This window comes from Blennius ocellaris (assembly GCF_963422515.1).
Source record: "Blennius ocellaris genome assembly, chromosome: 22".
Classification (NCBI taxonomy): domain Eukaryota; kingdom Metazoa; phylum Chordata; class Actinopteri; order Blenniiformes; family Blenniidae; genus Blennius; species Blennius ocellaris.
Window position 1 is genome coordinate 3,323,423 of NC_137671.1, and position 26,991 is coordinate 3,350,413.

Sequence of the window (26,991 nt, forward strand, 5' to 3'; positions counted from 1 at the left end):
GTACGGAGGTCGCTGACCAATCGGGCGCCAGAAACTACGACAGCCAATCATGTGACAGCCTCAGCCCTACGTCATCAAAACGCTTCCTCACATGTAAACACGTGTTCACTGCGTACGTGTGTTTTTGCGTGAAAGCAGCAAGAAAGTCACAGAAAAAGATAAACGACCGGAGCGAAATGTAAGTAACAGTTACATTTTTTATCGACATGTAAAGTCCACTTCTGTACGGTCTCATGACGCTCTGTCAAGACGGGTTTTAAGCATTTTAAGGCCCAGAATCCACGGCTAACTATGTAGCAGTTTACTTAGCATTTAGCTTGCGCGATTATTCACCGACTCCACAGTTATGTACTTATTTCCATTGCAGATTTGCAGCTTCTTAACATATTACACTTTAACTCCGAGTATGTCTATATATGTATATTTAACTAAATTGTCGATAGGAAATTGCGACACTTTAAACAGTTCTCCTGGATTTTAGTCTGATTTGTATCTATCAATGCACCGGTCTTAATGTTTTTTAAATAGAGTATGATAAATATCATTATAAGTCTAATCCACATGTTCTGTGCTATTTCAATTTAAAAGTATTTCGTGTTAGCAGATGCTTCAGCTTTCCATGGTTTGGGAATTGAGCTCCTTGAACACATGATGACACTTGTTTGACTGCTCGTTAACACTATTGAGCAAATCACATGACAGTAAGCCAACGTGGTAGACATATAAACATCATCAAGATCAGCTACTGAAGTCCACACAAAGCACGGGAGTCATGGAAACAAGGTGATTCACTTTGAAGGTCCCAGTATTGTTGGTGCCTGCCTCAGAGGGATCATTAACCAGAATTTAATTAAAGAGAAAATGTCTTTTATAATGAGGACTCTGTTTAAAGTGGACTTGTATATAATTTCCAGTGTTTTCCACAAGGATTTCTTCAACTTTTTCTGGTATAATTCAACATTTTCAGTTGTCAGATTGAATTCTGGTTGAAAGATTTCAGTTTTGGAAGCAAATGTGTCTCAATGGAATTTTGTTTGTTATAAATAAAAAAGAAGTCGTCAGTGTAGGACATTGTATTATCAGAAGACAGTGTTATAATCACACATTCTCTGAGGCAAATGTCGCTCGTTCGAGAATTTGCGTTCCGTTTGTAATGTGTTTTCACCTAAATGTAGTGACAAACCAAAATAAAACAAAAAGTTTGTCTCTTTCTGTGCTTTCAGAGCGTCGTTAAGATGGCCAAGAGCCTCCGCAGTAAATGGAAGAGAAAGATGCGGGCGGAGAAGAGGAAGAAGAACGCCCCCAAGGAGCTGGCCCGGCTGAAGCAGGCGCTGAATCTGGATAAAAAAGGAGAGGCTGTGATGAGCGACGTGCAGGAGATCGCCACCGTGGTGCCGGCGGACAAGATAAAGAAGGTGGATGTGGACATGGCGGGGGAAGAGGCGGACGGTGAGGAGAGATTTGACAATTTGACTGCGAACACGCTTTGAAATTGGCATTAAAGTTTGGTCAAAGTTGTCCTAAAACTTTCCTATAAAGTCTTAAATTTAACTTGTAGGAACCCTGTCAGTCATTAGTGTCTTGATGAACCAACATCCAAATAGGTCCTAATGGAGGTGGAACATTAATTTCCCGCATTTCTCTGTTTTCCAGATGGAAAGATGGACATGGACAGCAAGCGCAACAAGAAGACTCTCCTGGACGAACACGGACAGTATCCAGTGTGGATGAGCCAGCGTCAGGCCAAGAAGCTGAAGGGCAAGCGGGCGAAGAAAGGCAGTCAGGGCAAGAAGAAGAAGGGTCTCGCCTGGTGAACGGGAGGAAATCTGCTGACTGACGTTGGACTCAAACTCTGGCTCGTCTGTCATACGTGAACTCTTGAGTTTCTCCTTTTCAAAGCTTTGAAATGATAGAAAAATTCACTGCTGCTTCTTCTGGGATGAGAACTTTGTATCGGCAGACGCAATCGCCGTGCTTTATTTTTAGCCCTTTTTTTTTTGTATCTGAGCTGTGTAAAGCTTCAATCTGTTGTTTAGTTTGCTTGGAATCCTCTCAAGTGAAGCCGCTTTTCAAATCCAATGAACTCCACGAAAGACTCTTTGAAGTCAATGTGATCCAATAAAACTTGTTGGTATACAAATGACACACCTTTCATTTTAAAATGTCCTTTTAAATCAGTTTATTGCAGCGACGTCCTCCCGAGAAACGGCCTGTGGTTGAAATCCGGAGCCACGTGGGCGTTACAGGAGCTGGACGTAGGCGGCGGGGAAGAGGCCGACGCGGCCGTGGCAGCGGCCCTTCCACCAGCCCTCGTCGATCATCTCCACGTTGGTCACCACGTCGTCTGGGTTGAAGGAGATCTCGTCGTCTGCCTCTGCGGGGAGGAAGCGAAACGTTGTGACAGAAAGGCGCAGACTGGCGGGTTTGTGAGGCGTTACGGTTCGTCACACGACGGGGGCGTCGTACCTCCTTCGTAGTCGTAGATCGCTAAAGCCTTCAGTCCTGCACTCAGGTCTTCGTAGTCGTCGTCTGTCGGTTCGGAGAGAAACGCCCACATGAAGGCAAAGCCTTGGGTTTTTTGGGAAAAAACGCAGCCGCCTCGCTCACAGACCTGTGTGTTCGGGTGGAGGCGGCGGCTCGGCGATGGTCTCGTATTCTGCCTCGTCCTCGTCCTCGTCCTCGTCCACTCCGGCCGACCTCTCAGGCAGGGGAGGGGCGGCGTCCGGCTCGGGGGCGTCGTCTGAGCGCGGAGGCAGCGCCGGCGGCTCCTCGTGTTCCGGCGGCTCCTCGTATTCCGGCGGCTCCTCGTATTCCGGTTCCTCCTGGAGACGTTCGACAAGCTACTCATCTGATTCAACCAAGTTCAAATCCTGAAGTCTGTATTACAGTTGATTTATTGGTTCAGTCATGAGGAAGAAACGGCCGGAATGAAGACGAATGAGCTCAATTTAGCGTTTTCTGATGACTCATGGAACCAGGATTCTTTTACATTTACTGTAAATGTTACTTTGTTGCATCGATAGTGAAACAATAACCTTAAAAATATAGAACCAGACAATGAGTCTGGCATTATTTACATCCTCACCACAGAAATGCAGGGTGTGAATGCTCCATGTTTGGATGTATGCAGAATTATAAAAAGACAAGTGTTCCACTGAGCTGCTTTTGGGTTATTTAAAAAAAAAAAGAAAAAAGTGTTTTTTTTAATATGGCAGCATATTATTTACCCTGCGTGCAGGAGTTTATAAAAAGCCGGCTTAAAGAACCTGCAGCTCCACCAGAGGCCAGTACTGCCACGCTGGAGTTTCTCTTCTGGAGAGGATGTTCTGGCAGCAGAGTAGCTTTTAGCCTGGAGGATGTGTTTTCATCCTCCATGTTCTCAGAATAATGGATCCTTCAGTGATACTTCAGTAAACTCTCTGCAGAGTTCCTCTGTGTGACTGGTTAGACGGGAGCACGGAGGTCTGAGTTGACAACCTGCTTTGTACCAAGTGTTATCAGGATCTCACATGTCTGGATAAGTCAACCCCCCGGAAATATGTTGAAAATAAGAACGTGTCTCACTTCTGATTCAGGTATTTCTTGTATCTCCGCCATGTGCTGCTGACTCTCTGCTCGTGGCGTCACGCGATCTGGAGCCGGTGGAGGAGGAGCAGCAGCGTTCTCCTCTCTGCTGCTCTGCTCCTGGAATTGAACAAGACGTCCTGGAATCAAAACCTCCTGAGCTTTTTTCTAATTGTATGTTGTTGTTTTTTTAAAAACACATTCCCGCCGCGGCGTCCTGCTACCCGCTGTCTGCGCCCGGCCTCCTCTCGCTCCCTGCTCTCTCGGGCTTGCCTCCTCGCTCGCTCCTCCTCCACTTTCCTCCTGTTCTCTTCGTCTGAAGCCTTGGCCAGACTCTCGAAGCGCGCCTTCAGCTTGCCGGCGCCCGCGCTCGCTTTCTCACCCAAAGGGTACAAAGAGAGGTTAGCAGCAGTGCGAACGCGGCGGCAGGTTGTACGTCGGGACGAGGGAAAATGAACTCACAGGCCTCGATCGGTTGGGTTTTTTCGTACGCGGAGGCGGGAGAGTCGATGTTGGAGAAGCCGGCTGCACTCTGAAACATAACGACACAATGAGGTTAAAAAAAAAAGTGCATTTTGAATATTGGTCTTTAGTTTTAATGTCAACTAAATGTAATTTTAAACGTGACGACGATAAAATAGAAGCCGACCTTATCCATGCGGTCCGTCTGCACTCCAAAACGCCCTCCGAAACCTGCCGAGTAATCTAAACACAATCGATCCGATGAGTCGGGAGCCCCTCGACGCTTCCCATCACGCACCACGGGGGAGCGCGGCTCACCTTTCTGCGACTCGTGTTTCTCCGTCTCGCCCTTGTAGTCGTAGCCCAGCGCCGCCTTGTCCACCTTCTCCCTCTCCACCCCGAACTTCCCCCCGAAGCCCCTCGAGTAGTCTGGAACATTCAAGGCGATCGGAACAGCTGATGAGTCACTGGAGGAAAAAAAAGAGAGATGGGCATCCGGAGTGTGAGCCGTGAGTCTCCACCTTTCTGGGATCCATGTTGCTCCACCTGTCCTTTGTACTCGAAGCCCACGGCGGACTGCGGAGGAAACACGACACGGTCACACGTTTCACAATTCATCAAACTTTAACGTGAATAAACTCGGATCAAAAATGGTGGGAAAACAGCGGAAATGTAATATTGATGGGTTATATTGAAAAGAACGAGCGTCGCTCCAATTTGAGCTTTTCCTCATTGACTTCCTGTTAAATCTAGAAATTAAAAAAACATAAATAAACAAAACATGCAAAGCTGCGTTCAGCTCCATCGCCACGTCTCGCCCGCCGGCCAGCCGGTCCCACCTTATCCACTCGGTCCTTCATGACCCCGAACTTCCCGCCGAAGCCTTTGGACGCGTCTTTCTGGGACGAGTGCTGCTCCACCTGCCCGACGTAGTCGTGACCCACGGCGGCCTGCGGGGACGCAGAGCGGGGGAATCAGGGACGGGGGGGGGGGGGGGGGGCGAACGAGTGGAGCTGTGGAGGGTTTGACGGCGGCCCGGCTCACTCTGTCCATCCGGTCCTTCTCCACCCCGAACCGCCCGCCGTAGCCGTACGACGCTTTGGGCGTGTGCTCCTTCTGCTTCACCTGCTCGTGCTCCACGGCCACCTTGCTCCTGAGCTCTGCAACGCTGCACATGGCCGACGCCGTTACACCCCAGCAGGAGGACATCCAGAGCAAAGTGATGACATCATCCGACCTCAAACACGTCTGGAAGCAGATTCTAGAAATCGAATTATTGCTCATGTTCTACTTTTTGAGGATATTTTTGAATTCTGGCAAAAAACTACACTGAATGTGCTTTTTGTTCACCTCCACCTTCACCTTTACCTGCATCCAATGTTCAGTTTCATGAGGAGTTTATTCTTTCAATCAGCTTCCACTAGTAAAATGCCAATAATGCAAGTTATGTGATTTGAGTTTGTTTCATTGTCAGATAGGACATGATGTATACGGGCGTTTAGTTCTACTGGGTTGATTCGGCCTCTTAAAAGGTTAAAAAAATAGCTCAAACTCAGTAGCCGTGTTCGTCTGGTCTGACGCCGCGGTCTGATGGTGCTTTAAATGTGACGAGCGGCGTGTCATCAGCAAAAAAACGAGCCATATTAGGAGCGACTCTCAGCCTCACAGCTCTGCTGTGACTTCCTCTTCCTGTTGCCACACTGTGACCTGCTTTTCTCTCCAGACTACAAAGCAGATCTCCATCACTGCTCACTGCTCCACCTCCATACCTGATGTGCTCTTTACGCCCCGAGCCCTCGATGGTCTTGGCCCCCCACCTCTGCTCCTGCTCCGAGACGTCGTTCTGAGACACAGAAACCAGACGACGGGCTTGAAAACAGACTTTGAAACCCATTTCGGCAGCGATGTAAACACCCGACAGGGGGGGGGGGGGCACCTCGAAGTCAGGGTCCGTCTCCCAGTCGTCGCCCTCGTCAGACACCTTCAGGCTCACATCGTGGCCCACCACTGACTTCCACATCTGGAATCACACAACAGGTCAAAATGCAAACATCAACAAAGTCACCACTTGCATTAGAAAACATACAACAGCCTGCATGTGCTCGACAGCAGGAACATTAATCACTCAGTCACAAGCTGCTCAAGTCCCAAAAAGGAAGTTGACAGATTTTTTTAAAGCTTCATTTCCTCTATTAAGAAAAAAAAACACTTCATGGCTTCAACTTGGGTCAAATATGACAGTAAAATACTAAAGAAACAACAATAACAACAGATTGTTCTGGGGAAACTCACGTTTCATGTTTGAAGATCCAATGTGAGTTAATATAAAGTGAAGATCTAAATATTTACGGTGATGCTTTATTGTTAGAAGGGGAAGATCTAAGCTTTCAATTAGTGCAGCTGAATGACCACAATCTAAATATTGGGTATCAAGTACAAGTTACAAAGCGCTTCCTATTTAAGTGGATTATTTTACCATTCTTTACATCCATTCATACAAAATATAAAGCGGTAAACTTGACATTTGCCTGGTCTGCTTTCAGCCCCAAACTATTTTCTTACTTCCTTAATTGTTTGACATGAATAAAGAAATGACAGAGACTATTAAAAACAGTCAAATCATTAAAAAAAACACACGTTACCTTCCGAGGTCTGTGCAGGAATCCGTGTTTTGTTGGATATTAAAGTAACTTGGTACTTGTACGGCTCTTCAAGCGAGGACTCGTATGACGGCCGTGAACGCGCACACCGCACTCGTGAACGCGCGCGCAACAAAACCCCCACCACGTGTTACTCCAATAAGTTTTCAAACAAGATACTTAAAAAAAATAAAATAAAAAAATCGAAAACCTTTTTTTGAAATTGATGCTCAGTTAACCTGGAGACTCAGTAACTAGTCGTCACGTGCCGGAAAATGTTTAGATTATTATCGTTTTATAAGAAAATCAGAAGACAAGTTGTCTGAAATATTCACAGCTTATTATCTTTTAGAAATACGAGTTGAATTCAAATCTGTTAGTATGCGATTACAACACTTGGGGGCAGACTTGCACAACTTCTTTAAAAAAAATCAAACTCTGACTCAAGCTTCTCGTACACTCAAAATATCCTTTATTAAAAGATTTTAATAAAGTCATGTGTGTGAGCAGTAACAGTGTTTACACGTAGTCCCTTCGCCTGGAAAGAAAGGTTATCTAAATGTTTAAAATGTGACAGTATGCAATGATTTCTCAGAAAACACAAAACCAAGATTTCCATAACAACTCAATTCCTCCAAATGAATTAAAAGACAAAGAAATGTTTGTAATCATTTTCCTGATAAGCCAACTGTTTCACCACAAAAAAAGTCTGTCCCTGACTTGCACCATCAACACTTAAGATAACATTTTATTCCTCTATACAGCCCTTTAAACAGTTATTTACAGTGTAATTACCTGTGCGAGAAGACAAAAGACAAAAATGAGCACGAACCAGATGTTTAACCTGCAGGAGGGACAAACCAGAGGCTGTTGATTCCCACAGAGGTGGTGGACAATGTTTCATACTAAGAATAAATTATGCTACGTCGGGGTGGGTAAATAGGTGGATGGACATCATTAGTCTTCGTCCTTTGGAATGAATCCACACACACACACGTCCAGCGCACACATACAATACATGTACATATGTACACGTGTGAATAATATGATCCCTTCTCTTCTGGAATTGTGATTGATAAAAGAAGTAAATATAACACAGGAATGTGTAAGAACACAAATTGCACGGCGTTCCCTTTTATTTCTGGCGAGTGGAAAATAGCGGGTGAGGGACAAATCGGACATCTCTGGAAGTCAGATTCCACATTTTTGCCGCAGTTTTCACACTTTCCGGCGGAATAGGTGGCGACAGGCCGTGAGCCCAGCAGCAGTTTATCTTAGAGAGGAAAGTCCCACGCAGCCATTGTTAAACTATATAAACCCCCTTTTTTTTTTTTTACCGCCACATAATTTGCACAAAGTTGTTATTTTCATTTATTTTCCAGTTAGAAAATATCCCGGTAACCAAATCCAGCGTTGCACCGACAGGAACCAACTGACCGGAGATATTCCTGGAACACTTTGATTGTTGGCGTCATTTCAAACGAAATATTTTTTTGAAAGTCAAGGAACAGTTAAGGTTTAAAGTAGTCAACCAAGTGTTGCAGCCAAAAAAAAAAAAAGCTGCTCTTTTTAAATATCCATTTCAGGAATAAGGAGAAACGTTTAGCCATGATTCTACATGCCTTCAGGTCCGAGAAGCTTCAAAAGGACGAATAAACTGGCAACAGGACAAATTAGGTGGGTTTAACATTTCAGTCAAACGATTTGACAAAATCCCCTCGAAGCAGCAACAACAGTTCTTTAAATTGAACATTTTATATACTTTACTTATTTTCCCGAGGTTAAAAATACTTTCTTTTTTTTTAAAGCGTTGTTAACTTGACTTGGGTTTGTGGGATCTGGAGCCTTCTTGCGGTTGGTTAATAAATATTTAAAGTTCATTTCAAACCTTCTAAATTGACTTTGCAGCAATGCATCTCTGCTTTTTCCCCGTCTTTGTGGTAAACTAATTTGTTTTATTGCAGTGAAAGACAGGAAAGTAGTAATGATGTTCAGTATAACGATATATATGTATATTTAAAAAAATACACAAAACAAGGAACACAAATACGCCGCCGCCGCCACCAGAGAGTTTGTCACCCAAAACGTAGGACGTGTACTTCAAAGTGTAGTGATGCTTTCAGGTTATATCCCAATCTAAAGGCACAAGATTAACATTGGATTAGGATTCTACATTTCCTTCTAAAAACACTTTTCTTGAGGGGGGGGGGTTATGCTTCGTCTCTTCATGCTCGCTCTTCCACGTCATATCATACACACTCAAAGTCGTCCCAGACCCCAAGAGGTTGAACTCAAACACACACACACACCTGCTTACTTTGGCTGAAGGATTAAGTCGTGTAAAGTGCAACATTTGTAAATCGTCCCTCCCAGTGCCCTTAGTTAAACGTATCGGTGTTGAGACGGCGCCGCGTCTCAGAGGAACCCGCCCAGGCACAGCAGCAGCACCACGTGCACGGTGAGCAGGTAGAGGCTCAGCAGCAGCGGCGTGCGCTGGCGGGAGCAGAACGCCGCGCGCAGCAGCCGCATGGCGCCGGGTCCGCCTCTCCGACTCTGTGGGGCAGCGACACGGGGGTTACGGCAACAAAAAAACAAAAAAAAAAACTCGTTTTCGAGGTTTGTTGTTGTGGCGGCGGCAGAGATTTACCCGAGTGGCGGCGCCTTCGGACGGGTCGATGAAAACGGCCGTCTCGGAGAGGTCGTCTTCGCGCGCCGAGTGCCACGGCGCCTGGCTGTGGCTGGCGGGGAGCAGGAAAAACATTTTGTTGACCGAACACATTCAGGAACTTGAATTTGTTTCCAGTCTGCATATATATATATATATATTTGGTTTGGGAGCCCGTTTCCAAACCACTAAGTGATGAACAATCACTGCTAAAGACGAAAATAATGAGATTCTAGTCAACTGCAATGGCTCGAATCAGATTTGACACCAAAACAACTGGCTCTGGTTCATTACTACAAATATATGTTGAATATTCAAAGGTTTTTAAGAAACTTCAACCGATACCGTTTGAGTTGATCCTGTGTGACCATCAGCTGCTCCTCCACCGTCATCCTCTGCTGGGTTTCTTCATCCAGCCTGAAGTGCGAGAAAGTAAATTCATGCGTGCCTCTTGATCGAACGCCGCCCTCCCAAACAGCAGGGGGCGGCGTATCGCAAACACCCGCACTGACCCATCCTTTAAACGGCGGCAGGTTCATTACCAGGCTGTCGCCATATAATTCTGCACCAAGAACCAAATACATTTCTTGTATATTTCAACGTCAGCTCCTGCTTGTCTGACATTGTTTTCCTGCACCGCCGCGTCGAGCGTAAAGCGAGACGTTCTTCGCACGGTACCTGCGCTGCAGCTCTTTGATCTCGGCCATGTGGGCGTGGCCGTCCTGCAGGCTGCTTCGCTCCTGCGGGGCTCCGGGAGCGCTGTCCACCTCCTCCGTGCCCTGCAGGGGGGGGGGGGAAAGCACAGTGGAGGTTGTTCGCTTGAACTAATGAATTTCTCGTGTTGTCGACGTCGTCGTGACGACGGTCTGGGACGCGGACCTCAGTCTGGTAGCGCTCCTGCTGCAGTTTGGGCTGCTGGGCGCGGGCCTCCTCCAGCATGGCCGCCAGCTGCCGCAGCTGTTGGTCGCGCTCCGACAGCGTGGCGAGGGTCTGCTGCTTCAGCTGCTCTGCCTGAGCCAGCCAGTCCACTCGCTCCAGCCTGGGAGGGGAAAAACACACGACAGATCAGAATCTGCTGCAACTTAGAAGGTCCATTCAACCGTTTTCTTTCTTTCTTTTTTTAACGACACGGGAAAAAAATCCTCCGAAATCACAGAATCCGGCCTTCACGACACGAGCGTGGACGAATCAGCTGTGCAACAAGGACTGGCTGCACTTTTTCTCAACTCGTCACGCCGACACACAACATCAAGTGCTTGTAGTTTGACACCAGCCTCAGCAGTTTCCAAGACGCTACTCTGCCTGGAGCAAACAGCTGTCCAAGCAATAAAAACACAGAAGACAAATAAAGTTTTGCCAGCAGGCAAGATTTCTCAGTTTCAGGCTTGAAAATGTCCTAACTTGCACAGAAAATCCAGTTTGTAGCTTTTCGGCGGAAATTGATCCAATCATATATCGCTTGAAGATTGTAACAGAGATTGGAGAGAGATGGTTATTTACAAGAAGACGTGTTTGGCTGTGAAAATAGACCAGTGAATTAACTCTCATCCCCACCAGAGATAAACTTTGATGAAATGAAATCACAAAAATGGGGCTCTTTCTAATCAACTGTTGTGTAAATAGGCCGTAAATACAGCTTGGAAATATTTCAAAATGTTCAATTGTGAAAGAAAGAAGAGCAGTTTACTGCCACATTTAAACCTCAAACTTCTCAGTGAAATTATGTAAAAAACCATGACACTCATCAGCTGATTTCTAAGCGCTGATAAAAAAAAAAAGTAATAGGTGCAAAAAACAATCGACTAAAAGAGGAAAAAACTCCCAGTCACCTCAGAGTCTCATTCTCCTGTTTTGCCATTTGCACCACGTCCTGCAGCTGCGCCACGACTCCGAGCACGTCCTCGTTCTTCTTCCTCTCCTCCAAAAGCTCCTGGCTGACCTTGATGAGCTCGCCGGCTCCCAGACGGGCCAGCTCCGTCTTCTGCTTCTTCATCTCCGCCCACTGGGCCTGAAGCTGCTCCAGCTGCTCGTCCGGGACAAACACATCAAGACAAGCTGAAGCAAACGCTCACCTGACAATTGGTTTCCTAATTACATGGATCATTAAATATATCAGGAAAAAGGTCATTAAAAAAAAAAAAAGGAACCCACAAAAACGCTGACTATTAGAATGGTTTGTGCATTATTTTCCAGATGTGGGTGAATTTGTAACCTATAACTCAGAATTATGTCACTTCCACAGAAAAAACAAGCTGGAAAACAGTAGAATTTTGTACAGAACAGGTATTTGTGCTTTGAATATCAAGTGAAAATAAAGACTAAAGGGGGAATTCAAGAACTTAATAATTCAGAACCGCAGAAACGCGACAGAGAAAGAATTAATTTAACAGATTCAAAAAAGAAACTGTGCTATCTTGGAAGTTTTTAAGTTCAAACTGGGAACTTCTGCAACTTCAGCTCCTCAACTGGGAATTCTGAAGACAACTGGAACGTAATTATTGCACGTTAAAATCTATTGTAAACATGAAAGTTTATACAAACCATAGCACGATAAATGATCACATTGTAATAACCTTTATGTAACATATTTAAAAACGTTGACTCAAGTTATAACATGACCAAGATAACAAGAAATATTAACAATATACCCATATAACTTAAGAAATTAGAATATGATGGAAAAGTCTGTTATAGTGATTCAAACCGACGTTTTACATTTGAATGAATGAACTTAATCTTTTATATAGAATAATAATAATTGATCAGTTTATGTAAACCATAAATACTCGGAGCTTATTGAAGTAATGTGCTCTGCTTGGACGTCATACACGTTCGGTTTGATTATTTGTGATTTCACCTGAAAATCCATGAAACGGTGAAACGCTTTTTTTTTAAGATTGTGATTTAAGCTCACAGTTTCCTTGTCGGCCTTCGTGAGTCTGATTGTGTCGCGGGTCTTATGAAGGTACTAGACCTCCTGGTCGTGCTGAACTCACCAGCCTCTCCCGGTCGTTCTGCAGGGCTTGCAGAGCGTTCTTCAGCCCCCACACTTCCCCGGTGGAGCCTCCACCAGGGCTGCTGGGCGCCGTGTGACCCCCGGTCCTGCTCGCCTCCTCCAGCCTCCCGCTCAGCTCCTGCACTCGGCTCAGTGCCTGGTCCCTGCTGTCCTGGAGGGAGGCCATGGCTCTCCCCATCGACTCCTTCTCCGCGCGCAGGTGCTTGGTGGCCTCCATCTCCTCCAGCAGCTTCTGCTCGACGGTCAGCAGGTCGAGGGCGAGCTCCGACACCCTCTCCTGGGCGCTCTCCGACTCCGTCCTCATCACGCCGCCCTCCCACCGCAGCTCGGCCAGCTCCTTGTCGCGGCCCTCCTGCGCCTCCCGCTCCCCGCGGAGCGCCTCCTCCAGGCCGTCCGCTCGCTCTCTGGCCGCCTGCAGCTGCTCCCTCAGCTTCTCCACCTCCGCTCCGGGAGCGTCCACCGCCGCCGCCGCCACCGCCGCCGCCTGACTCAGAGTCTGGCTCTCCACGGCCTGGACCGGCGCCTCTCTGGCTCGGCCGAGGCTCTTCAGCTGACCTTCCAGCTCCTGGCGCTCCCGCTCCAGACCCTCCATGCGCTCCCTCTGCGCCGCCAGCAGCTGGCGGTGCTGGGACTCCTTCATGCTCAGGACCTGGTTGAGCTCCTCGCGGTAGTTGTGCAGCTGAGCAGCCAGTTTGGCTCGTTCGGCGAACAGGTCGTCTCTCTGGACCATCAGAGAGCGCAGCTCCTCCTTCAAGCTGTTGTTCTCCCCCGCCGCCTCCTGGATCAAACCGTCCTTCTCCATCATTACCTGAAAGACGCCACAAGTTAAAAAAAAAAACCCTAACCCAATATTTCTTGACTGTATTTTATCACACATTTTTTAGCTGATATTTGTTTTATCATGCATCACACACAATAATATAAAAAAGCCTAAAGTGCAAGACAGAGAAGGGGAAAAAATGTCATTTTTACTCATTTTTTTTTAATCAGGATAAAAACATACAGCATTTTCATGAAATGCTAAATAAATGCCAAACTTTACACTAATTTCAAAGCCTAAACACAGTAGTTGTGTGACATACATTAATAAAATGTAGATTAATCTACATTTAAAACATAAAAACGTTTGTGTGCTTTTTGGTTTTTTTATCTTTTTTTTTAATCCAAATATGAGCTGAACCCCTTTTAAAAAAAAACCTCCTATTTGGAAAAAGGTTTGCAGGACAAATAATGTTTGGAAAAATAACACATTTAAGTGTAAATGTGACGAACGTCTCCAGATCTCCCAGATAAACCCTCCACCCGGTCAGGTCCTATTATTTCTGAAATACCTGCAAGTGTTTCTCCTCCAGCTGCTTGTACATGTTGAGGACTCGGTCTCTGTCGTCCTGCAAGGAGCCCATCGCCTTCATGAAGGAGTCCAGCTTCACCTTCCTGTTGTTGCTCTCTTCCTCCGCCTTTCGCAGTTTCTCTCCCAGGTCGCGCACTTCCCCCCTCCTCTGCTCCAGCTCCTCCTCGGCTCCGCGCGCCCTTTCATCCGCCTCCTTCCTGGCCTCGTCCGCAGCCTTTGGGAACGAGCGACACCGTGTACGGTTAAGGTGGTTTACCTGGAGTACCTGGACGCGGGCGTTTTCAGAGCCGGACGCACCTGGGAGACGGCGTGCTCCTTCTCCCCGAGCATCTCCACCTCCCGCTGCTCCTTCTCCTGCAGCTCGCCCTGCAGGTTCTCGGTCAGCGCTTTGGAGGATCGCAGGTCGGCCTCCATCTGCTCCACGGTCAGGCACAGCTGGCTGGCCTCCGCCTCGCGCTCCCTCAGCGCCGCCCTCGCCCGCTCCACGTCGCCCTGCAGCCGCGCCACGGCCTCTTCCAGAGCGCGGCTTCTCTGCTGGAGGCTCTCCAACTCGTTTTTCAAAGCGCCGGCTCGCTGTTGCGCGGCCTCCAGCTCGGCTCTGGCCTCCAGCAGCTTCCTCCTCTCCTCCTCCAGGGCCGCCACACTTTCTACAACTTTCTTCTCCTCTCCCTTCAGCGCCAGCTGCCAGTCCTTGCCTGCCTTCTCCAACCTGAAAGACAAGAACATCCTTTGAGCTTCATACGAAAACGAAGATTTGCTCAGTGAAACAGAAAACGAAGGTTTTTTTTTTACCTGTCGGCTGAAAGCTGCAGTTCTTCTTTGATGGCCGTTTCTTTCTGAAGCTGTTCTCCAAGCTCCTTGGCTCGAGCTTCGGCCTCCCTGATTTCGGCCTCCTTGGCCTGCAGGGCGCCATTGAAACGAGACTCCCACTGGCGAGCCTCGTCCAGGACTCGGTCCCGGTCGTCCTGCAGGGAGGACATGCAGCGCGAGAAGGCGGTCAGCCTGGCCAGAGACTCGTCCAGACGGGCCTGCATTTCTTGCGCCCGTCTCTCGGCGCCCTGCGCCGCCTCCCTCGCCTCCAGCGTGGCTTCCTCCTCCTTGTCCCGCTCCCTATACGACTCCTCCAGCCTCAGCTCCATCTCCTTCAGCTCGGCTCCCAGCCGGAATCTCACCGAGTCCAGCGTCTGCTCCGCGTCCGCTTTCCACGCCGCCTCCCTCTTCTGGACGCTCTTTTCCAGGCTCGTCTTAGCCGCTGAAGCCTCGCTCGCTTGTTTCTGGGTCTCTTCCAGCTGAGATCTGCATCCAGCCAGTTCGGCCTCCGTCTCTTTCAGCTCCTCCAGAGTTTTCCCGACCTCGGACTGGGACTTTTCCAGCTTGTCGGCGAGCGTGCCGTTGCTCAGCTGCAGGGCCTTGGCGTCCCTCCCCAGCTCACTGATCCTCTCCTGGTACTTGATGCTGTCCTTCTGCAGCTGCCGCACCTCCAGCTGCTTCTCCCGGAGCAGCTCCTCCAGCTGACGCGCCCGGCTCTGGCTGCCTTCCTTCACCCTCTGAGCAGAGCGGAGCTGCTGCTGCAGCTCCCTCTGCTTCCCGGACTCCGCCTCGGCTTCGGCCCGCTCGCGCTGGGCCTGCCTCATGTCCTCCTCCAGCCTCCCGGCGCGGTCCTTCTCGCTCTGGGCCTCGGCCTCCAGCTCGGCGCGCTCCCGCTCCAGCCGCTCCACCTCGCGTTGCAGCTCGTTGAGGTGCTCGCGGTGGTCGGACGCCTCTTGCTGGTAGCCGGCGATGCTGCCGTTGAGCTGAGCCAGCTGGTTCATCAGGCGCTCCTCCAGGTTATCTTTCTCGGCTTCCAGGCCTCTGAGGAGATCTTTGAATTGAGCTTCTCTCTTGGCAGCCTCTTCCATTAGACTCTGTTCCCTCTCCTTGCTGTCCTGGAGGCGCTTCTCCAACGAGTCGACGAGGCTCTCCTTCTCTTTCACCTCCTGAAGCTCTCTCTCAAGAGAGGCCAGTTCAGTTTTGAGCTTCGCCTCCTGTTGCTGCCACTGCTCTCTCTCCGCACTAACAGCGTCCGCCATTTCCTTCATTTTGTTTTCTAACGACGTCTGAGCACTTCCTGTCTCTTCTGCTCCTTCGCCGTCAGGTTGTAAAAGTGCTGCAGGTGCAGAAACGGCCACGAGCTGGTCCTCCGGAGACGTGGAAGTCTCCACGTCTTCCTTGTGAGGCTCTGCGGTCGTCATGTGAGCGCGAGACTGTTGACTGATGACGTCTTCTATAACGGTTTCACTGTTCTGTGGATCAACTGACTTCCTGTCATCATTTTCTCCCGTCTGACTGAGCTGTTCCCTCAGCTGCTCCACCTGAAGCCCTAAAGAGTCTCGTTCTGTCACGGCGGTCTCCAGCTCGGCTCTCAGAGCCTCCAGCTCCTCCTGAAGTTGTCTGACCTCAGCCCTCAGAGTCCTGTCCTCCCGTTTGCCCGCAGGCTTCTCCTGCAGCTCCCTGAGCCTCTCGTTCTCTTCCTCCAACTCCAAAATCTTCTGCTGCTTTGTTTTGGCAAACTTTCTCATCTTGTCTTTCACCAGATCCACCTCCTTCTGCGACTCCTCCGACTGTCTTTCAGCCTCCTGCCTCGCCGCCTCGTGGGATCTCACCTTGGATGCCAGCTCCTGCCTCTCCTGCCTGGCGGCCTCCAGGACCCGTCGGACCCTCTCGGCCTCGTCGCTCACATTTTCGTACGACTTGAGCAGCATTTCATACTCGTCCTTCATGCCCTGAACCTTTTCCTCCCATTCTCGGCACGCACTGGACGCCTCCTCCTTCGCCAGCTCCGCCGCTCGCTGACAGGCGTCTTTCTCGCCGAGTACGTTTTCCATGGCCAGCTTGAGGCTCTCGCACGAGGATCCCAGACTCTGATTCTCCACCAGCGCTCGGTCGACCTCCTCAATCAGTCGGCTTCTTTCACCTCGGAGTTTCTCCAGCTCGTCTTCTGCGTCGTTGATTTTGTGCCGCAGCTCATTGATGGTCTGCTCACTTGACGCCAGCTGCCCCTTCCGGGTTTTGTTTTCCTTCAAGATCTCTTTGCGGGAGATCAGAGCCGCCTGAAGTTTGCGCTGAAGCTGCTGCATCTTCGACTCGCCCTCATCCTCTTGCTTCTGCGGAGACTCCACCTCTAGTCTCTGAGTTTTCTCTTGCTCCACCTTGAGCTCTTGCTGCAAAGAGGCAATGACGTCATCTTTCTGAGACACGGTGTCCTGCATGGCGTGAATCAGTGAGTTCTGGTCGCCGAGCTGCTGACTGAGCTCGGTTATCTCGTAGTTCTTCTTGTCCAGGAACTGCTTGAAGTCTTCAACTTCAGCCTTAAGAGCAGTGACGGATGCTGTCGCATCTGCGGAGGCGGCTCCGGCCGCAGCTTCCATCTGGGCTTTTAGGGCGTCGGCGTCGGACTCGGCTTGGTGAAGCTTTTCTCGCAAATCGGTAATTTCCTCGGAGAGAGCGTCGATCTGTCTCTCTTTTCCTCTGAGCTCCAGCAGCTCTTTGCTCACTTCTGATATTTCAGCCTCTTTTGCGGACAGATGTTCCTGTGTTTCCCACAGCCGCTTCTCGAACTCCTCGTTGGCCATTCGCACCGTCCGGACTTCTTCTCGGAGCGCTTTCAGAGCTTCCTCCAGCTGAGGATCAGCACGAGGTTGACTGGGATCACTGGCTTGAGTCTGCGATGAATCGGTCTCGGCCGTGGCGAAATCCACCCATTCCTCCTGCACCCAGTCACTTCCAGCAGCAGGCTTCTCCGAATGTTCCATCTTTGACTCTTCTTGCGGTGCATCTTCTCTGTCGGAGCTCGGTTTGGTTTCCAGTTCTCTCAGTTGAGAGAGGAGAGCTTCCCGCTCGCTGCTCTGCACGTCGAAGCGCTCCATCAGCTCGCTGTACTCTTCCTTCTGTGTCTTCAGCTGCTCCCGGTGGTGTCTGTCCTTCTCCTTCGCCTTGCGGATCGTTTCTTTGCGAGACTCTTGGGCCTCCTGAACCTTCTTGTGAAGAGCTTCACACTCGGCTTCGAGGGAGGCCACCTGCGACTGGAGCGCTGTCGTTTCTGAGGACGTTTCCCCCTGCTGAGAGCTCTCAGCTTCTTCACTGAGCTTTTTATTGACAGCCAATGTCTCGGCAAGAATTTGATCCTGCTGGCTTATTCTCAGCTCAAGAGTCTCGACTGCCTCTTCTTTGGCCCTTAAAGCTTGCTCTAGCTCCTCAAGTTTAGCCTCCATCTCTTGGCTCTGGTTTGCTTTCGGGGTGTCAACCTGAGGAACATTTTCAGGAGCTTCCTCCTGTGACGCTCCAGCGTTCCGTTTCTTCGCTTCGTTCTCAAACTCGGCGACCTTCCTCATCAGTTCTTTACGCTGCACAAGAGCCGCCTGCAGCTTCTTCTTCGCGTTTGCCAGCTGGTTTTCCAGCACTCCTTTCTCCTTCCTCAAACCATCGACTTCATCTTCTGGACGAGCCGCTGAGTCGTCGCCGCTCGCTTGCGGCGTCTCGTCTCTGACCTTCTTCAGCTCGACGATTTCCTCCTTCAGTTTGCTCACTTCACCGTCGACCTGGAACTTCTCGTCTTCTGCCTGGAGGAGTTTGGCAGACATGCTGGTGCTCAGCTCCGTCAGCTCTTGCTCCTTCTGATCGAGGCGAAGCTGGAGGTCGCTGATCTCCAGGTCTTTCCTTGACATGGACTCACTGTTGAGGTCCGACGTCTGCGAGAACGCCAGCATGCTGCCCTCCATGTCCTGGAGTCTCCTCTCGAGCTCCGAGGAGAGGAGCTCCCTGTCCTCCAGCTGAGCGCTCAGCATCCGGGCTTGACCCTCCTGCTCAGAGAGAGCCTGGCGGACCATTTCCAGATCTTCCTGCAAATCATAAATCTGCTGCCCCTTGGATTTATTTTCAGAGTGTAAAATGTCCACCTGTTCTTCTAGAAGCTGCATTTCGATGCCGTGTTTATCCACTAAGGAGCCGCTTTGCTGGGAGCGGTTATCCAGTTCTTCATATGCCGACTTGAGCTCCTCTGCGGAACGACTGGCCTGCGACTCGGCTTCTTCTTTGGCCGCGGCGAGTGCTTGCGTTTCTTCTTCGAGATTCCTTATTTTCTCCTGTGACTCTGCAGCGGCCTCTCGAAGCCTCTGCAGCTCAGCCAACAGCTCGCTGTACCTTTTCTGGAGTTCCTCGGCCAAAGCCTGGGCGAACAGGCCGGAGGGTCCCGTGAGCTCCGCAGAGGAGGAGGTCTCGGAACTCACGCGAACCTCAACCGTCTCTCTGATGACCACGGACGAGGACTCGACCTGGACGGTGGAGGAGGCTTCCTGCTCGATGCTCGTCGCCACCCACGACTGGTTGAAGTCCTGCAAGGCGGGGGGCCACTCCTGACCTCCATCCTGATTCACAGCTTCCAGGAGGGTCCAGCTGCTGTGGGCCACCTCCGAATCGCTGCTGGCCACCATTTCGTCGGAGGAGGTGACTTTGGACTCCTCGGGGGACTCGGACTGGGGTCCGATCAGCTCCGGGCTGCTCTCATTCTCAGCGGAAGCGGAAAGGACGGAAGTGTCCTCGGCCACTAAGGTGGTCTCCTCTTCTTGTGTCTCGTTCATGAAGTCGGGGAGGGCGGCGGAGCCGTCATGAGGCGGCGCCTCATCATAGTTTTCACCCGCGACCTCACTGGAGCTCTGCTCGGTAGCCCCGAGGAGGGACTCGCGCAACGCCACCAGCTCGTTGTCTTTATCTAGCAGCTGCTGCTCCAGGGAGACGATATGTGCTGTGAAAGGCAGAAAACATCAAGTAAAAAAAAAAAAAAGTTGACTAAACTTTCTTTTGTCTGTAATTTTATCAATTCCAACAAAATTCAACTAGATTTTATGACTGCAGAATTGTCCAAAGTATAAGGATTCTGACAGTAATGAGAAGCTCTTGTTACAAATGTCTGCCAGGCTGGTGAATCTGGTCTGTGAAGGTTCACCTTAACGCTCAGTATATGAGGGAAACAACATGAATTCTCTATGTTCTGATAGGTAGAGGCTTTAAAAAGAATGTATAGTTCAGAACAGGATAGGAATATAAAGATTAGCTGAAGCACACAAGCAAGAAAAAACTTTGTCTGCTTTATGTCGGTATAATCTGAGCAAATCCTCATTTAGGAGGTCAATTCTTGTACCTTTATCCTCTTCAGATGGATCTTGTCGCGGTTCAGCTGCGTCGTTTCTGTCTGTTATCTAAAAGAGGGAAAAGGAAGACAGACAGAAACCAAGATGTTTACCCACTTTTGAAATAAATGGAGAAAATGTCACTTTAAACTATATCTATAGAGTAAATGTTCAAACTGGCGATGAAAAGAGCTGATGTAAACTAATAAAGAGAGAATCAAATCAAATTTAAATACAAATAGACTAGATGAGATCAATTTAATCATTTGTTTCACTGGTATGTACTAGGAAATGATATGGACGGCTTCCTTTTCAACCTCAGAGAGGCGACTGTGGCTGTACAGCGGGTTGAAGGTCGCTCATGACAGTGGATCAGCCCAGGAGGGATTAGACCGACTTCCTCACGCCGGGGTGAAGCACTGTCTGTCTGCTGTGGGATTCGTCCTCGACACTGTCTGAGACACTCGGTCACCACCCGTCCAGACTGGAGCCCTGACCCCGACTGTCCAGGACACGACCCTACCCTCTGAAAGCTGACCTTACACAATCGAGAACATGGGAGAGCCACGAGGATGTCAGACATGACGTCTTCCTCTACGATGCCTCTTTTAAAATCACACCAACAAAGGTGCAAAGAGACTTGATGACAAAACCTTCAGGTCATCGAGTTGAATTAAGACTATTAAAAACTGTCTCTGCATGTATCCTCTGTATCTATTCTGGGGAAACGCTGATGGTGGATGATGTACTGACCGTCACCATCTTCTCCTCCAGCTCCAGGATCTTGGCTGCAGCCTCCTCCTGCTCTGAAATCCTCCTGTCCAGTTCGTCTGAAAGTGACAAGTTCACGTCAGTCGTAAAACCGTTTCAAGTTCGACGTGAACACACTGAAGTTGCGGACGGAAAATCTCTCGTACCCTTCAGGGTTGCCGTCGCGTGGCCGAGCTGTGCACAACGCTCCTCGCTCTCGCTGTTTTCGTGTCTCAGTCTTTGCAGCTGCATCTCCACAGACTGCACGGTGTCCAGGAGCAGGCCCAGGTCGGCGGGGACGGACGCGTCCTCGCTCCCTGCTTCGTCCTCCCACGCCAAGCAGCTCACACGCCTCCAGATCTCATCCAGCATCTCGCTCCTCTGCTGCACGGCTTCCTGCTCCTGCCTGAGGGTCACCAGCTCCTTCTCCAGCCTCTCCACTTCGGCCTTTTCCCCCTCAGAGTCGTCCTGCCCGGCCGCCGCAGCCCCCGAGTCTCTCAGGGACGCGAGTTCGCTTTCAAGCCGCTGTATTTCCGTCCGCTCTCTCTCCGAGGCCTCGGCGAGCTCGGCCTCCAACCTGGACACTTCCTGCCTCTCCTTCTCTAGAGCCTCCTGACTGACTTGCTCCGCCTCTCTCAGGGAGGAAACCTCGCTCTCCTGCCTCGCCGCTGCCGCCCTCTCTCCCTCCAGGGCCTCCAGGCTGCCTCGGAGGGCAGCGAGCTCCGCCTCGGCCCAGCTGGCCCGCTCGTCCCACTGCTGCCTGTCCTCCTCCCGCAGCTTCACCGCCTCGCAAAGCTCCTGCTCCATCTGCCTGAACTGAGCCGTCAGGATCTGAGGACAGAGAGGGTGTGCTTTGGTGTGGTGCGGCCAAACGGATCATGACAACAGCACGCCACTGCAATCGCAAGGCGTGTTTGGTTTAGGCGGCGTTCGCTCAGCACATAAATAAGTATCTGCAAATATGTCAAACAACCTCAATGCCAGCGCCACATCAGCAGCAGCAGCTCGGCTGACATCCAGTCCAGCAGGATCTAGTACCTGTTTCTGTTGATCGGCGCTGCTGACTTCCTCCTGCAGCATTTCCAGCGTCTGAGAGCGAGAGCTCAAGGCGTCTTCCAGCTCCTCGCACCGCTGACATGCTGCATGCAAGGCCTGGGAAACAGGAAACCGTTTAGATTTACTTCATTCTTCACATCTGGACTTCTTTCTTATTAAAAAAAAACAAAAAAACGAGGACCATGTTTCTCTTTTCTGTTTATTTGTGGCTCTAAATGTAGAAAAGCTTGGAAAAATGAGTATCTGAGTCCAGTGAAGCTGAACAACAAAGAATCAGAATGAATTCAAACAGTGGAGTTGAAGCAACATGAATTAACAGATAGTTAGGATGTTTTCTACTTAAAATTCTACTTTTACAAGCAAAATGAGACTCAGATTTTAACAGAATTCCTACGAGCAAAGCAGATCACAGTTTTCATTACATTTTGAGTTGTAATTTGGACATGCATCTGCCAAACAAGACAGAACAACTGCTCCTTCCTTTTGTAACAACAATGTAAATCCCTGATATAATCCTATTAAATCCTCACCAGGGTGTCAAACATACGGCCGACAGGCCACAACTGAATCCAGTCCTGTCGATTGCATGAGCGACTGAAAGCATTTTCCAACATTAATCTTAAGAGATTCACTGTTTCCAGGAGAAATCTGGACTTTTCCCCCAAGAAATATCAATGTTTATATATATATATATATATATTTTAATGTACGAAACCTTTAAGATGATAAGTTCTTGTTAGAAAACTAAGCAGACGATTACAAATGACAATGGCAAAGTTATCCGACGTTAATGGAAAGAGTGGATCTTCTACCTGCTGGAGCTCGTTGTCATTCTGCTGCGCGGTGACCTTCAGCAGTTCCTCTTCGTGTTTCTGAATCTGTTCCTGGAAACGCACGTCCTTCTCGAAGACCACGGCCTGCAGGATCCGCAGCTGGAGACAGAGTGCTCGATCAGACGGCGAGGCCTCGTCCCGTTTAAAAATCCTCACCCCGGTCACAGACGGACGGTCTCACCTGCTCGGCGTGCTCGGACTCCTTCTCCCGCAGGAGCTTCTCGGTGGACTGGAGCCGCTCCTTCAGCTCCCGGCTGGTCGCCTCCTCCTCGCTCAGTTTGCTCCTCAGCTCCTGGAGGTCTTCCTCGGCGGCGGAGCCAGTGAAGGAGCTGTCTGGACTCTGCAGGGGGCAGGAAACAAAACCGTGACTACTTGTCGGTCGTGCAGAACATCATGTTGATCACCAAAACTCACCGCAGCTCCGCCTTGTCCTTTCAACTCTGTGATCTGTTTGTTGAGAGACGCCATCTTGGCTTTCGCCTGCAGTTTGAGTTTGGTGAAGCGAGCCTCAGCCTCTTCTTTCTCACTCTGTGAAACATCAAGACTCTTGACGACGCGTGGCGGCGGAGGCAGGGAACGGACCAGCGAGGGGGGGGGCGGGGTCACTGACCTTGAACTGTGCATCTTTGCTGGAAAGCTCGGCGTCCTTGTGGACGAGCTGCGTGTCTTTGTCCCGGATGAGCTCCTTCAGCTGCACCACCAGTTGTTCCAGATGTGCCAGCCGCTCCGTGTCCTCCTCGGGCACGTCGGAGTCTGCTGGAGGCTGGGACTCGCCGTCGGCGGGCAGCTGAGGCACCAACATACCCTGACAGTGACACAGGGTTAGGGTTCGGACTGCTTATTAGATGTTGAAGACTTTTCACCATCAAAACTTTGATCTCATTTGGAATTATTTGACGGCAGCGCCACAACCCATTCTGATTTGATTCCATTTCTGAAATGCCCTCAACATAATCAAAATGGTAAATACAATTAATTAAACTACATGTCTTAAAATATGGGGTTAAATATGAAATGTGCAAATCATAAAATAATTATTTAGATTTTATCCCCTCATCCAGACCTTTTTGAAAACAGTGGCTTTGCTGTCCCTCAAACAAGAATGGGGTTTCCTGAAACATTCAGACACTCTGAAGACATGGCACTGCCGACATCGCTGCATTTGTAATCCCAGATTGTTGGTGGGAGTTTCACTCAGGCTGTGATTTATTTCATGTGTTCTTCTCTCACCTGTGGGTCTCCATCTGGGCCCTCCTCTCCAGAGAGCTCCTGGAGGACCGTGGCCAGACGGCTGAACATAAAGATGGCGCTGCCAAGGGAAAGGAAATACAGTGATTATTGTCCTTCAGCCCCTCGATTCGTTTTCTCCACTCTGGTAAACGTAGTTTAAAGGAGCCACATTACAATCAGAAGTGCATCAGATACTATACGTAGCATGACCACACCTTTTCCTCAAATATGCAAAACCTGACAGTCATGCAAAGCTCAGATGGAATGTGAGCACAGAAAAACAATAATTCTTCACACATTGCACAGGTACACGGAGATAAGAGTTTTATAGATCCGAGAAAACAATGAAAAGACAATCCCACAGCAAAGAACAACAGCGGTAAAATGAGAACTATTGACTCGTAAAAATCTGCTTTGAGGCTTGATTAAGTTCTCAAAGCTCAACTCTGGGAGGTTATATAAAAAGTCCTGATGAAGTGTCCTACAAAATCTTAAAAAAATAAATAAAAAATTGTTAAGCTTGCCTTCAACCTTTTGTTGATTTTATTGAGCTTTATAAAAACATTTGTCTTTTACCTACATTGCAAAACACCAAATACATTTATATGTTCAATTTGCTGAGATTATTGCTGAAGAATTTAATCATACGCCTATTGTGCTGACTTAAAATATGAAAATAAGACATGAAAACCAGTGATCATTAAACTTTATTTACTGCCACAAATGAGATTACGATTATTAAACGGTAATGACAGATTTTGTTGCTCCACACATAAGACACCTTTTCTATTAGTCCTTAATTTCTTTAAGATAATCTTTTGAATACATTTGAACTTTTCCTTCTACACACTTAACAAGATTATAATGTATAAAATGAGCTCATTCTCATGCCTGTCCGAGCAGCAAGGTGCAAAGATTACTATCCGAGGCGGCTGTAAAAATGTTTTATTATGACCAGTATTTTATGAGGTTTAAGCACATCAAAACGTGCGGTACGTTCAAGGGAGTAATCTTTAAGATTCCGCAAACAGTTTCCAAATAAATCTGTGATACCAAGAGGTTGGGAGAGGTACCTCATGGAGGAGATGAAAAGAGATTTAGATTATCTAAATTACTTCTAAAATCGAAAAAAATAAATAATCCAATCTTAATTAATAACACGGATATAAATGAACGATCATTTTTAAAGGACAGTCGTGATTAATTTAAAGAAGATATTTACTTTATTTATTTTTGACGTAAAGTCAGAGACAACACATTGCCGGACAGACCCTGCCTCGGATCTCCGGCTCGGCTCGGCCCGAACAGAGCCGAGTGTCTCCGAACCCGCCGAACGCTCCACTGCGGCTGCGTCACCCTTTTAGTGAACAGCAAAGATTATAGCTAGCTAGCGCGAAAACGGACGACAAACCCCCCGGGTGGCCAGACACGGACGTTTCCACGAAGCGACAAACCCACTCAAAGATGAAGAAGAGCGGGAGGGCGACGTGAAAACGTTTGTCGTTAAGCAGGAGACTATGAGTTAGCCGGAGCTACTCGGCGAGCTAACGCGGATGAACAGGTAAACACGGACAACGTCTTTTATTTTTTAAAAGCTCCTCCGCTCACGTTTCCTGCTCCGCGCGTGACAAGCCAGCCCCGCACGGCTCCGACCGGCGGGTGTTTTCTCCTGAAGGAAAGGAGCAGCGGCTCACCTGTGCGAGTGCTCCCCAGGTGAAAGAGTGTTTTTATTAATAAGATCTCCTCGGATGGATTTCGGAGCAGAGCCACATCACCAAACACTCCCGGAAGTTAAAGTTCCTCCGCTGTGATTGGACGGCCGCGTCAGGGACCGTCTGCAAATTCACTGGCTTCTCGCAGGGAGCGTCTGTGAATGGTCGCACGAAAAACGAGCAAACTGGGTTTTTTTTGTTTTTGTTTTCTTTAATTTTTGCACAATTCCTGCAGCCAGAGACGTTTCCTTGACTATTCAACCTCTGGATAAATAATCCCAGACTTCTTCATCTCTGTGTTTGCGTGGATTAATGAGCTCCTGACTTTACTTCCTCAACACAACTCCTCTTCAAACCTGAGATCATCTGCAATTCTTTTTACCATTTCACTTATAACCAAACTCTGTGCTCAAGCTTTGACTCTTCTACACCTGGAACCACACAGAAGTGCATCTGCAGGAGTATTTACCTTTTTAATTTGACCGTCTTGAGGCTAAAGAATAAATCGAGGATTCTAACATCTGGAGCCACACATCTTTTTTTATGGAGGAAAAGGCTCACGAGCAACATATTTTTGAGATTTGAGTCTTTTTTTATGCAAAACTAAAAGGACCTTCACAAAGGATATACAAAAAAAGTGTAAAACAACCCCTTAGGCAACACGTAAAGTCAATATTTGAGACTTATCTGTGTACGTGTACACAGTTTCAAAAAGTTTAGAATTGATTTTGAAGCACTAATTGATAATATTTGCCTTCCTTAGTCAAACTAAAGAAAATTTCTGTGAATATTTAAGCTGGTAAGAATAAAAAACGACACTGAAGCCAAAAAATAAGTAATAAAATAGTAATAAATTGACTTTTCTTTACAAATATTCATAAAACTGATCCAGACACTAACTGATTTCTCAATATTTACCTTTAAAAAGTAAAGAATCAGCTCCTGAGGTGCATTTTACCATTCTCTATCTGTATACAGGAGCTTCTATGTAAATAATTTAAAAGAAAGTGAGCAAATACTCATTAATTAGGCTCTTTGAGCTCCATTATTAACATGTTGTAGCATGATTGTTGATATCCACTTTTCAAAAAGACAAAAAGAAAAAAAAAAGAAACCCTTGGTCAAATAAATAGCAGGGGAGCCGTTAACTGGCATTCCTTGATTCTTACACGTTCTGATCCACGTTTTAAACCCCAACAATGAGCTCCTGAGGCGCCCGGACTCGTCTGATCTTCCTCGCCCTGAGCGCCGTCCGGCGATGGCGGGCCACGACCAGAGGGTCAACCTGATCATCAAGCAGGGCCGGCAGCTGGGCCGCAGCCTGCTGCTGCTGGCGCACTACGCCGCCGTGTTCGCGGCCTTCGCGGGTCGCACCGTGCAGTGGGTGGTGGACGCCGTCCGGTGGACCGGCCTGTTCGCCCGCTACACGGCGTCGGTGTTCGACTCCGTCTGCAGACTCCTGCACTGGGGGAGGAGGAGGAGCGGAGCCAAAGAGATCTGCCCGGGCTCCGAGGTGGAGCCTCGGTGAAGGATTGACGAGGAGGAGGAG

At 48.7% G+C, this 26,991-nt stretch overlaps 3 protein-coding genes across 4 annotated transcripts; 1 reads left to right on the forward strand and 2 right to left on the reverse strand.

Moving 5' to 3' along the window:
- The first annotated feature begins 86 nt into the window (after positions 1–86).
- llph (LLP homolog, long-term synaptic facilitation factor) lies at positions 87–2,134 on the forward strand. Its single transcript, XM_080518631.1, has 3 exons — positions 87–178; positions 1,224–1,449; positions 1,654–2,134. Exons 2-3 carry the CDS (start codon positions 1,236–1,238, stop codon positions 1,812–1,814), a joined length of 375 nt encoding a protein of 124 aa, XP_080374757.1. The 5' UTR covers positions 87–178; positions 1,224–1,235; the 3' UTR covers positions 1,815–2,134.
- Positions 2,135–2,189: 55 nt separating this feature from the next.
- On the reverse strand, positions 2,190–6,730 carry hcls1 (hematopoietic cell-specific Lyn substrate 1). The gene is made up of 14 exons (XM_080517971.1): positions 6,669–6,730; positions 5,963–6,046; positions 5,796–5,869; positions 5,071–5,194; positions 4,866–4,976; positions 4,548–4,602; positions 4,345–4,455; positions 4,214–4,269; positions 4,027–4,096; positions 3,789–3,937; positions 3,565–3,684; positions 2,612–2,822; positions 2,467–2,529; positions 2,190–2,374 (listed from the first exon to the last, which is right to left on the reverse strand). Exons 2-14 carry the CDS (start codon positions 6,044–6,046, stop codon positions 2,241–2,243), a joined length of 1,362 nt encoding a protein of 453 aa, XP_080374097.1. The 5' UTR covers positions 6,669–6,730; the 3' UTR covers positions 2,190–2,240.
- Positions 6,731–7,173: 443 nt separating this feature from the next.
- On the reverse strand, positions 7,174–26,086 carry golgb1 (golgin B1). Of its 2 annotated transcripts, none has more exons than XM_080518376.1 (20): positions 25,425–26,086; positions 23,731–23,809; positions 23,111–23,305; positions 22,915–23,028; positions 22,682–22,840; positions 22,480–22,599; positions 21,650–21,763; positions 20,779–21,442; positions 20,615–20,691; positions 19,873–19,930; positions 14,490–19,476; positions 13,995–14,406; positions 13,678–13,911; positions 12,327–13,154; positions 11,160–11,353; positions 10,210–10,369; positions 10,009–10,109; positions 9,676–9,747; positions 9,313–9,397; positions 7,174–9,218 (listed from the first exon to the last, which is right to left on the reverse strand). In XM_080518376.1, the coding sequence occupies exons 2-20, from the start codon at positions 23,797–23,799 to the stop codon at positions 9,081–9,083; spliced, it is 8,781 nt and encodes a 2,926-aa protein (XP_080374502.1). In that variant the 5' UTR covers positions 23,800–23,809; positions 25,425–26,086; the 3' UTR covers positions 7,174–9,080. The 2 variants fall into 2 exon arrangements, with proteins under 2 accessions (XP_080374502.1, XP_080374501.1); XM_080518375.1 differs by having other exon boundaries at positions 9,313–9,403.
- Positions 26,087–26,991: the final 905 nt, after the last annotated feature.

Coding starts and splice junctions, on each gene's coding strand:
- llph (XM_080518631.1), top strand. CDS start 1,236: ATGGCCAAGAGCCTCCGCAGTAAATGGAAGAGAAAGATGCGGGCGGAG. Junction 1,450..1,653: donor GGCGGGGGAAGAGGCGGACG/GTGAGGAGAGAT, acceptor TCTGTTTTCCAG/ATGGAAAGATGGACATGGAC.
- hcls1 (XM_080517971.1), bottom strand. CDS start 6,046: ATGTGGAAGTCAGTGGTGGGCCACGATGTGAGCCTGAAGGTGTCTGAC. Junction 4,456..4,547: donor GCAACATGGATCCCAGAAAG/GTGGAGACTCAC, acceptor TGAATGTTCCAG/ACTACTCGAGGGGCTTCGGG. Junction 4,270..4,344: donor GAAACACGAGTCGCAGAAAG/GTGAGCCGCGCT, acceptor GATTGTGTTTAG/ATTACTCGGCAGGTTTCGGA.
- golgb1 (XM_080518375.1), bottom strand. CDS start 23,799: ATGTTCAGCCGTCTGGCCACGGTCCTCCAGGAGCTCTCTGGAGAGGAG. Junction 19,931..20,614: donor TGGAGGAGAAGATGGTGACG/GTCAGTACATCA, acceptor TCCCTCTTTTAG/ATAACAGACAGAAACGACGC. Junction 14,407..14,489: donor CTGCAGCTTTCAGCCGACAG/GTAAAAAAAAAA, acceptor CTTGTCTTTCAG/GTTGGAGAAGGCAGGCAAGG.